The 12125-nt window shown below is 36.8% G+C and overlaps 1 protein-coding gene across 4 annotated transcripts in view; it reads left to right on the top strand.

The window, feature by feature from the left end:
• The window catches only part of Parg (poly(ADP-ribose) glycohydrolase), a 110928-nt gene that overhangs the window by 82200 nt on the left and 16603 nt on the right, over positions 1 to 12125 (top strand). For 2 of the 4 annotated variants that reach the window (XM_010622500.3, XM_033761906.1), the window contains exons 14-16: positions 4332 to 4451; positions 4615 to 4693; positions 6524 to 6632. In XM_010622500.3, the coding sequence (XP_010620802.1) occupies positions 4332 to 4451; positions 4615 to 4693; positions 6524 to 6632 (308 nt within the window). Of the gene's footprint in view, positions 1 to 4331; positions 4452 to 4614; positions 4694 to 6478; positions 6633 to 12125 lie in introns of those variants that run through there. The other 2 variants (XM_010622503.2, XM_010622501.3) reach the window with 2 other exon arrangements.

Raw genomic sequence — 12125 nt, 5'->3', positions numbered from 1 at the left:
TTTGGTCCTGGGTATTGAACTTGGGACCTTACACTTGCAAAGCATGCAGCTGAACCACTGAGGTAAATCCCCAGCCCTTAATGGTGACTTCTAAAAAACAAAATTTTTAAAGTTTTAAGTCCAATTTATTTGTTGTTTTGTGGGGTTTTTTTTACTGTAGCTTCATAATCTTGAAATCAGATAACACAAACCCTCCCACTTTGTTCTTTTCAGAGTTGTTTTGTTGAATTTTGGAATCCATTTTTCAATATTCACCAAAAAAGCTTGCTAGAACTTTAATTGAGATTGCGTTTTTGTATGTGTAGATTAATTTAGGGAAAACTGACATCCTAACTGTATTTAATTTTGATTTGAATATGATATGATACATCTCTGTTTACTCAGATATTCTTTTACTTTCCTTAGTAGTAATTTATAGTTTTCATTCTGTACTTTTGTTGCGGGCAGAGACAGGTGGAAAGTCTCCACAGTCCAAGGCCTGACTCTACCGACATCACAGAAGGTTGTGGAAGAATCAGATAGAGACCAAAAGTTGTACTTTTATTCAGCAAGCATGCAAGAGAGACAGGCAGGGGGTTCTCAAAATGGTGCCACCATTTGAAGGGGGCTCAAGATGCTATTTTTCTAGTATTTGGGGGCCTGTCTTGCCTCTGGGCTGAGGGTGCCCAGTGATTACCTTACCTTGTTACTAGGGACAATAGGGAAGGGTCTTTTTAGGGAACTTTTACATTTTAGGACCGAGATTATTTTTCCTTTTGATCTTAACAATCAAGCTTTGCAGGGCACAGCATGAAGAGGAGGTGCAAGCTCAGACTGCCAGCTTTTCACAGGTGGTTAAGCCTGTTCTGCCAGCTATCTGAACTCCTTGGAGGTAGTCCCCTCATCTCTCCCTGCCTACGGGTCTCTATCCCTAAATCTTTCATAATTTTCATGGCTGTTGTAAATGTTTTTCCTTTTTAAATTTCAGCTTCTAGTTTCATTCTAATTGATTGCTACTATGTGAAAATATAGTTCATTTTCAGATAACAATTTAATATATTCTTAAATGTTCAGTATAGATGACCATGGGACCACAGAGGAAAGCAGCCAGCTCTGCTTACATAAAGGAAAGCTTTGCATAAGAAGAAATATGAATTTTGTAATTATTTCCTTGATTTTTATCATGAATATCTTGCCCACAGTTCTACATGAATTTATAGGAATTACAGTATAGGGCTGGGGATGTAACTCAGAGGTGGAGCACTTGCTTAACATACCTGAGCCTCTAGGTTCAATTCCCAGTATGGCAAAATAATAGCAACAATAAAGTATAAATGACTTTTAAATTATTTTTAAGAAGCATTATACTAAAACTGGGAATTCTAATATTCAGTTTAAATTTTTTAACCATTATCAGAAAATTTAAACCATATTAAAAATAATATTTTTCATAGCTTTATCATGTAAGTATATTTTTATATGCATGTATTAATAAAAATCTAAGCTCACACAAAAGTTGCAAGGCTAATGAATGAATTTTCATATGCTTTTTTTTTTCCCCCTCCATTACCAGGGATTGAACTCAGGAAGTTGCACTTGCCGGGCAGGTGCCGCGCCATTAAGCTATATCCCCAGCCCATTCATATGCTCTTTACTAAGACTCAGCTACTTGCATTTTTGTCCCATTTGCTTCAGCTGTCTTTTTTTTCTCTTCCTGAAATATTTAAGAGTATACTGGAGACATCCCTTTTTTCCTCCAAACTATTTATATTTCCTAAGAATTAGGATAATCTTTCAGTCAGCACAGCACAATTATCCGAATCAAGAAATTTAAATCGATGCAATTCTGTTAGATAATCCCTAGACTATGTTTTAATTTTGTCAATTATCCCAATAAGCCTTTTATAGCCTTTTTCCCCCAGTGTTCAACCAATCCAACCTTATGCCTTCTTTTACTTGTCATGTATCCTTTAAACTGGGTTAGTTTCTCAGTTTTTCCTCTCTGTTCATTCAGATAGGAGTCTAACTGAATGGTATTGTTCCTGTTTGCATGTCTTTTCCCTCAATTGATGCAGGTGTAATGATAGGAATGGTCTGTCGGATTTTGTCTTTCAGATGAGTCTTTTTTACTTAGTCATTAATCAGTAATTATATATTTTATATGTTTTGAACTCTATATATCCTGTCATCATCAAACCCTCACCTACTAATTTTAGAACCATTGATAATTTTTTTAACTCCTGTTACAGTGGTACCTCGGTTCATGAACTTAATACTTTCCATGATTCTAGCCGCAGAATTCATTCCACAGTTGAAACCAAATGTTTGGTTGCAGCCAGAATTGTGGAACAAATTCTGGGACCAAAATCATGGAAAGAATTAAATCCGTGAATGGAGGTACCACTTTCTACATTTAGTACTTGGTGTTCTACTGTATGGAAGGACTTTTCCTTCTTCCTCGTTTATTTATATTTATATAGTAATGGTTGTATAGACACAGATTCTTTTTATTCAGTGGGCTGTAATCTCTTGCTGTCATTTTTAATGCTAATTGCTCCACATTTGATCAGAGGGCTCTCCTTCAAGCTATTGTATCCCTTTGTTGTAGGTCCATTGTGCTTTAATACATTTCTTTGAGCACCTCCTTTTTTAGCACCACAGATATTCTAGGTCCATCTTGTATATTCCTTTCCCCTGCTTTAGCATTGCAACAACCATTTCTTTAAGGAGTCCTACATTTTAGAGTAGTTTTTTTAAAAGCCAAGATTTGAGGTAGAGAATATGTTATACACATGTGTACACACACACACACACACACACACACACACACACACACAACTGTGAATTCCTATGTATACCTCCCTTTCTCATCCAGCATCACAGCATACCTTGTAATCTTCTTCTTTACGTATTTTCTCATTTTCTTCAGGCTGGAATATACAAAAGTAGTTTCAGAATTGCTAAATAGTGCCACTGAGAAAAGTAGTCTAAGTAGTATTCAGTGCTTGTTTACAATTTTTTTTATTAAATAAAATTTATGCACAGGGAAATACGTGATGTTAAGTGTACGATATAGTGAGTTTAGGCAAACACATTCTCATGTATCTCACATGTGTGTCGAGATGTGAAATGTGTCCATCACCTCGGAAAATTCCCTTGAGTCATTCTAGAGAGAGAGAGAGAGATTTATCTTTTTTAGAATTTTATCTAAACAGATTTATGTTTATTATTAGTATGTTTGCCAGTCGTATGTATTCTTCTGTCTTCTTATTACTAAGAAATATTCCTCTGTGTGATCTTGCTAATTTTTTATTGATGGATATTTGGATTGTTTCTGCTTTGAAGTTTGTTGTGGTCTTTATATGTCATCTTGGCTAAGCCACAACTCCTTTAGGATCTAGAGGAGCGGGAAAGAAGGAAAGAGAGAAGGACAGAGAAAAGGAGGTAGTGAGGGAGGCAGTAATGAAGCCATTGTCCTATGTTTTATTCTAGAAGTTTTATGATTTTATATTTGCCTGAGATCCATCTCAAAATTCTATTTGTAGTATAACAGTTCAGTTGTTTTCTTTTTTTTTTTTCCTATGAATGTCTACTTGTTCAACGGAGTTTGCTGGAAAATGTATCCTTTCCTGGATGGATTGTTTTAGCACTTTTGTGGCAAGCAATTGACTGTTACAAGTTCTGTGTAGTTCTCTTGATGTGTAGTTCTTTCCTTGGGCCATGACATAGTAAATGTTGAATGATATAGCTGAATCCTACAATTTGCTTCTATTCTCAAAATTTCTTTGGCTTTCCTACATTAATTTTTTAATGGACATATATTTCTTCTCAATTACTTTTTTTTTGTACCGGGGATCGAACTCAAGCTTGTAAGGCAGGTACCGTGCCACTGAGCTAAATAAATCCCTGGCTCCTTAATTACTAGTTCTTAAAAAGTCTACTGGAAGAGCTAGGCATAGTGGTGCACACCTGTAATCCCAGCACTTGGGAGGCTGGGCTGAGACAGGAGGATCACCACAAGTTTGAGGCCAGCCAGAGCTACATAGCAAGACCCTGTCTCAAAAAATAAAATAAAAAGTAAAAATTCTACTGGGATTATCATTAGAATTAGGAAGAGCCTACAGATAAAAAATGAACATTGTGGCAATATCCCAGCAGATGGTATATTTCTATCTAGGTCTTTACTTTTTCTCAGCGGTGTCTGCTACATTCATTGGGACATTTAGTCGTAGGTGTTATCCATTCTCAGATATGATGGTCAATGGTACTTTGAAATTTTCATTTTCCCATTATTTGCTGCTAGTGTACCTTGGATCTTACTAAATTTACTCATATGTTCCTTTGTCCTTCAGCACTTTTTAGGATTTGTTTTATAAACAATCAGGATATCTTCAGAAATGGACAGTTTTGCCGTTTTTGGTGCTTAGGATTTGACTCCAGGGCCTCGCCAACACAAAGCATGTGTTCTACCAGTAAGCTGCACACCCAGCCTATTAAGTTTTTATAATTTTCATGTCTATTAAAGTTGTTGAGTAGAGTGCTGAGTGGCAGTGATGCCTTTACTTTGTTGATGATCTAAGGTGGGAGGCTTTCATCTTGAGTATGAAGTGAATAGTCACAGATTACTTCTTTCAGGTACTGAACAGTACAGTGAATACACTGGCTATGCTGAAACATACCGTTGGGCCCGCAGCCATGAAGATGGGAGTGAACGGTGAGTCTTTTTCTGACTCTAGTGTTGCCGGGCTCAAAGTAAAGATGTGTGGGGTTTACCCTGGTGTGCTGTGGCCCTTCTGCTCTTCTTCCAGCAAATGGGTTTTCTTTTTATACATTCACTTAAAACTATATTAATGCCAGGTGTAGAGGTGCACACCTCTAATCCTAACACTCGGGAGACTGAGGCAGGAGGATCACCATGAGTTTGAGGCCAGTCTGAGCTACATAGTGAGTTCGAAGCCACCCTAAACTACAGAGTGAGACCTTGTCTTAAAAAAAGGGGGGGTGGCATTCATCTCTGATTCCCTGTACCACCCTATGGTAGCTAGTTTTCTTTTCCATATTTTTTCCAAATAAACTATCTATTGTTACATTAAAAAAAAAAAAACTACTCATAAGCACAAGGTCCCAAGTTCTATCCCTGGTACAAAACAAAACAAAAATAAACTATATTACTGTCTCAATGTACCAAAGGGGAAAAACAAGTCTACAGCAAAAACAAGGAAGACAGTTCTCTATAATTCATACTTCTAAGCTTTTAGCGGAGTGTGGTGGAGGTTAACTTCCAAGCCAGAACTTATTTTGAATGAGTTCTAAACAGAGCCAGAAGCCTTTGGCCAGTTCATTTCACCATCTTTAATTTCTCTATGAGATTAGCTGAATGGAAGAACCTGCATTGGGACAGTTTGTGTAGCAGCAAATAATGGGAAAAAGAAACTTTTCAAAATACCATTGACCATCATATCTGAGAATGGAAAATACCTAGGACAAACTGCTGCCAACAGGACTTGCAGTGAACTCCGCCACTGCTGTCCCATTTCTTAAATTGTATTTCAGACTTTGCCTTCTTGTTTCACCACTAAATTTTGACCTTCCCCAGGGCAAGTTATTTTTTTTTTTTTAAGGAGAAAGCCATCTGGCAGAAAGAAACTAACTGTTGCCCCTGTAGCCAGATCTGTGCTTCACTTCCTCTTTGTAATGGCTCACATCAGCCTCTGATTTCTTGGCTTTTGTTTTGTGTAAAACCTGTAGCAGTTATCTGTGTGGATTTTTACTCCGAATAAATATTTACAGACTAATATGAAGGTTTCTGTTACTCTGTAGCGTGAGAAGTTGCTTAGCATATCAATATATGATATACTTTGTAAAAAGCTGAAATATTTGGAATTTTACACATTCCTAAAATTATTGTCCCAGATAGTACTTTGTATGTCCACTGGTCAATATGTTACTGTCTTTGATGTTTTCTTTTAAAAAATATTTTCTGCGCTGGAGATTTAGCTCAGTGGCACCGCGCCTGCCTTGCAAGCATTAGGTTCTGAGTTCAGTCCCCAGTACTGGAAAAAAAAATACAAAACAGAAATACTTTCTAACAGTTCGGCAGTTGAACACAGTAGATGGAATATTGCACTGAGTTATTACGCATTTTTCATAGCATGTGGACAGTATGTGTTGACGTACATGCCAGTGATTTAGAGCAGATCTCAAAGAGTGAAGTATGAATTCCACATCCTTAGTACCAAAGGGAAACAAAGACCTGAATTCCTTTTGTTTGCTCCCAAATCCTTTGATCTCTGAGACTCGTTGCAATAATGTACCTTTCCGCAGTGTGTACATTGTCTCTTGCTTTTTCTTTTTCTTTAATGCCCAACAATGCGTAATGTGTGTGCCTCTGAATCTAAAAGTAAAATAGTTTCTTGAAACCTATAGTCATGGATCGATTTTGATATTTTAATGCTGTCCAAGTGTCAGTGGTCTGACCCTTGTGGGTGTTTTGTTTGAGGGCCGCTATTCTTCCTCATCTTTTCCCCTTCGTGGCCTGACCCAGGGATGACTGGCAGCGCCGCTGCACAGAGATCGTGGCCATCGATGCACTTCACTTCCGACGCTACCTCGATCAGTTTGTGCCTGAGAAGATGAGACGCGAGCTTAACAAGGCCAGTAACCTTATTTCTTAGTTCAGCTGGCAGCTGTCATCTATTTACTGCCATTTTATTAATGCTGAAATTAATGCTTTCTGGTAATTCTTGCAGTGTCAGTAGGTCTGCCCACAGCTCTCCTGATTTAATGGCTCTGTCAGCTTGTACAAGATGTACTTTCTATTTTGTAATTGTTTGATTACTGGCTGAGGTTGCCAGATAGACTATTGCTTGATGTCAAACCCCACACATGCATTTATCTCATCAGGTACTTTTAGCTGCTTTGGAACATTGTCATTTACGGCCATCTAGAAATGAATGTGTCCTGATCATTTTTTTCAGTCTCCCTAATGAGATTTCATCTATAAGGTATGTTATCAGGATTAAAATCAATAAACCAAAAAAGTCAAATTAATTATTGCCCATATATAGGTAAGAGTCACATGTTGTCTGTGGATTTGGTAATTTGACATTTATGATGGAAGCTGTGGTACTTAGTGCTGCGGTATGATCTTTTTATTATTTAAAATAAATATAAAATGTAAAAATGAGCCAGACCTGTTGTTAGTTCACATTTTCATTACTGTTAACCACAGAAAATAAACCCCATCATACAGTAGAGTGCAGAGTCCAGTGGGTAAATGAATTTGTTGCCTTGTGTGGCAGCATATGCTGATCCCACCACAGGCACCACTGATAGTGACACAGACTGGATGTAAACAACCAGGTTATCCAGAAAGTGTTTTACCACCCTTACAATTTAGTGAGTATTTTGAACATAATTAGATTGATTATCTTGTATCCTACGCTACTTGAGTATCTAATGTATTAACAGATATTTTCTTATTTTAATGTTTAGAGTTCTCAACTGAATCTGATAAAAAGTTTGAAGATAATGTGCTTTTCTGAAGTTGAGCTTATATTCACAATCTTTTTTAAAAATTCTGTAGAAAAGCTATCCAGAAAGACCTTTCTCTACTCTGTCAAGTGTTTTAAATTTCTCTTCTGAGCTGATTCAAATTTGAATTTATTTGTTCTCTATCCGCCGTCTTTCACTAAAGCTGGGTGTGGTGACCACACCTATTATAGTCCCAGCACTCCAGAAGCCAAGGCAGGAGGATCACTGCAGGTTCACAGGGAGCCTAAACTACATAGCAAGATCTTATCTCAAAAAACAAGTAAAAAAAGCAAAGAAAAATATCTTTTACTAATAATTTAAGAGTATACTTTAAATGTGATTCTCTTCAGGGTGGAGGTGTGGCTTGGTGCTTCAAAGTGCTTGCCCATCATGTATGAGGCCCTGGGTTCAATCCATAGCACAACCACCACCGGCCCACCAATCCCCGTGGATGAATGTAAACCTGCTTTTGCTCATCCAAATTCTTACCCTAAAGAAATTGCTTTCAAGCCCATGATTTGTGGAAGAGAGTATCAGATAGAATAGGAACATTTATCTTCATATTGTCCGTATTTTACTTACACATATATAGTTAGGAATTTGTCATGTGGTCATTGAAACTGGAAAGACATTTATTTACATATAGGCAGTAGGTGATTTAGAGAGAAATATATGATAGGAAGATAAAACAAATGTATCTAACCATAATCATACAGTTTATTAACACAAGTTGAAAGATTACTGTTTTTATAAAGTCTGTATTCCAACATGTACTCTCCAGTGGGAGCTATATCATTTACATTTTAGTCATTATCCACAATTACAGTCTTTTTAAAAGGTAATCTTTGCACATAAATGAGTCTTTTTTTACATGTCCTATGGTCAGTTGATTCTGTCCACATTTACTTATATAACAGAAACTTTACTGAAGGTTTACCTGTCCTGAAGGACACCAGAAATTCTCAAAATATGAAAGCTTGGTAACTTGAGTAGATGAAGTTAGTTGTACAGTAAGTGTTCACAACATTGAAAAGCATTTGTTTGTGGAATACAGAATGTTTAAAAGATATTATACAAAAAGATTGAATCTTTAAACTGGCAACAAAGGAGAAGTTTTTTTATTTTATTTTATCCAGATGAGCCAGTGCTTGGCACACTGCCTGCCTGATGAGATGAATGTGCCTCAAAAATAATTTAAGTGATTAATCAAATTACTTCTTACACAACCCTAATACAGATTTTGAGGGTGAACATTTTTGAAATTTCATAAATTATCTCAAATCTCTGAAAATATTAGATATATTCTAAATACTTTCTGAGGACTGAATACAGCCTATTAAGTCCAGTGTCAGATTGGATGCAGAACAGGAAACGATTTGAAGCAGATGAGTTGATTTTTGTTATATAGTAATGCAGTTTTGTATTTGTGTTTGATCTGTCAATATGCAGTCAAGTCTGATCTGTAACTCATAAGATTCTTTTCAGTCAAATACAAATAAAAATTTTTTTCAAATAAAAACTATAATAGTAAAAGCAATGAAATGATTACTGCAGGGTAGGGGCTTTGCTTAGCATCTTAATGCATTGTCTCATTTTCTTTAGCCCCTGTGGTGCTGGGGTCTAAACTCAGGGCTTGGTGGTGTAGGAAAGAACTTCTTCACTGAGCTATCCCCCCAGTCCCTGAGTGTTTTAGGAGTTGTGATTGTTGTTGTTGTTGTTGTTGTTGTTGTTGTTGTTGTTGTTGTTGTCGTCGTCTTGGGGCAGGGTTGGGGGGGGCGTTGGTTGGTTGTTTTGAGGCAATTCTTGGCCTCGTGCTGTCCTGCTTCAGTCCCTCAGGTAGCTAGGTCTGCAGAAGCAGTGCTGCTGGCACACTTGCCTGGTCCAGCTTAATGCTCAGACCTAGGAGGCAAGGATACCATTCTTATCTCTACTTTAGAGACAGTGCCCCTCAGGATGTTTGAATAACTTTTCCCAGGGCCCAGAGCTGAGGAGTACCAGGCTAGGGCTTAAATGCAAGTTCAGTGACTCAAGATTATCCTTGCCTTGGACATGTGTGGTGCTGAGGTTTGAACCCAGGGCTTCTTTCAGGGTAGGCAAGTGCCCTATGAGTCCCAGCCCCAGCCTGTGATCCTCCAGAGGATCCACAGAGGTTACTTTAACTAGGTCTGGCCTTAGAGACTTGTTCACCTGGTTAAATCTGAAATCACTGAGATTGTGCTTGCCTTGTTAATACATGATCTCCTACAAGCATGCTTTCGTCATGTCTTCTACCGTGACCATTAACTTGACTGTGAACAAAATAGCCACTGAATCTTTTTCCCAATATTCTTTACTATTTGGTATACTTTTTAAGGAAATTTAGGCTTGTCCCCAGCATATTTATTGAATTGGCATAGTTTATAGCCTGTCAGCACATGAATTTATTTGTTCAGCGCCTGGTACATGGGGAAGCATGTGTTCTTTCACTCACTGCTGTGTTCCCCAAACTTTATTCTTTCAGCGAAGAATAGTTCTCTAATGCTTTGAAAAAGGAGAAAAATAACATGATTTTGTTAAATGTCATTGACAACTTAATGAAAAATTAATCCAAATAACTTTGGGCTTTTGATATTAAAACATTCCATTCTTTATTAGTTATATTCACCAATTTAAAATTTATGAATTTTAGTAACAGCAGGAATTCCACATAAGCCAGCACCACAATTCGGAAAAGAATTTAACTATATCATATATCATTATGTTTTGTCAATGTAGATTTAAAGCAGAAGTGTAAATTAAACCCTTTTAGATGTCTTGTGTAATTTTTTTTCTTTTCTTTTTTTTTTTCTTTTTTTTTTTTCCTGTTTGCATGCCTGAAAGAAAGTAGGGAGGAATCGAAAAACTACATTATTTTAAATGAAGCAACAAAGCATGCGGCCTCTTTCCAGCATCAGAATTGAGAATGGCTTTCTGAGCTGTAAGGACCTGTTTGTTGCTTCCAGGTATCACTCACCTGATAAGCAGCCCCACAGAGTGCTTTATTCCCCTGGAAGAGGGCTCCCTCCAGGCTCCACCGCCCTACTAGACCCACATGCATTGTGACCTAGTGGTAGACTTGGAGTTTAATAGGAAGGAATCAGTCTTACTTTATCTAACTGGCTCTGTGGAGCTGTGTTGAAAGATCAGCTGGGTGACATTCTGGAGGAGAATTATCTTTGGCTTTGGAAAGATTTATGACTCCTGCTCATAAAAAGTGACAAAAAGCTCTTCAAGGGAAGAAAAAAATCACCTGTAAAGAGTTGTGTGTAGTCAGCTGGGTTAGGCTTCTTTAGTGAGATTGCATAATAAGGACTGGGGTGCAGCTCAGTGGTACAGCACTTGCCTAGCAATGCCTGAGGTTCAGGAATTATAACCCCAGCACCACAGAAGGAAAAAACTTGCATACCAAATACAGTGGAGCCTTCTGGAAAACAAACTAAACAAAGTGGATTGCTACATTTACTTTTTTATTGATTTTTGTTATTATCCAACACCAAATTTGGAATGGGTTATTATTAAATTAAAGCTTCATAACAAAGCCAATCAATACTTGCTATTTCTAAGTTCAACATCTTATCATTTAGAATCTTTTTAAAAATATGTGTCATTACAATTTTCAGAAACAGTTCAGAATTTGTTTCAAATGCAGTGTTTCCCTAAATTTTTAATGTGTAATCAGAATAACCACAAGATACCTGATCTTTGATTTTTTTTCAATGTACTATAATTATTTCAAAGACAAAATACTCGTTCATAATACCACCTTTTAAACAGTTGTTTTCACTTTTATAGGTCTTTCCATGTGAAATTAGTTTTATACAAATGTCCTGAAAATGTACCCATAATTTTATATTGTATCTGTTTCATTGAACTACATATCTTAAATATTTTTAGTTTCTAATAATCTTTATAATGAAATTTTTAATAAAATGAGACATTGATTTTAGCTACTATCCTATTTTTAAACAATTACATGGTCCCGATTTTTTCTATAATTGCTGTTTCTTTAGAAGAAATTTACAAAAATATTCCTGGGCCTGAAAAAAACTTAAGGCCTTTACTAGTATTTATTCTCTTCCAAAGATCCTTAAGAGTCTTTTTATGTCATATTTGTGTTTAAGAAATCCACAAAATACTAAGACATAGTTTCAGTGTGTCTTCTTGGGCCTGCTACAGTTAATGATGATGCCAGAGTTCTGACTTAGCATGCGTGTTCACATTGTGCCCAAATACTATATTCTCCTGGGCCCCAACTTTCCACTGGGCTCAGTTCTAGGACTTCAACACCAACATCTTTTTGTCTCTCTTCCACTTTATTTGCTTCCTTTTTGAATCTCTATCCCCATGCCTTTCTGTTCCATTCCAACTTTTAATTCTAGATACTAATACTCTTTTTCCTTCTTTTCAACATTCCCCCTCTGCAGCCTTCAGGAATCCATACCTTCTCTTTCTTGTCATTATATAGGTGGTGATTATCCTTAGTTACTTAGTATTCTTACTCATTATCCTTTCTTACTATCCTTAGATATAACTGCTTTTCACTTTTTTTAAAACTGTATTTATTCATTTGCATTTTTTTGTTTTGTTTTGTTTTG

This window comes from Fukomys damarensis, unplaced genomic scaffold, assembly GCF_012274545.1.
Source record: "Fukomys damarensis isolate Sample0158 unplaced genomic scaffold, DMR_v1.0_HiC HiC_scaffold_1, whole genome shotgun sequence".
Classification (NCBI taxonomy): Eukaryota; Metazoa; Chordata; class Mammalia; order Rodentia; family Bathyergidae; genus Fukomys; species Fukomys damarensis.
Note: the sequence above shows the minus strand (reverse complement) of the source record. Positions and strands in the feature narration are given on the sequence as shown.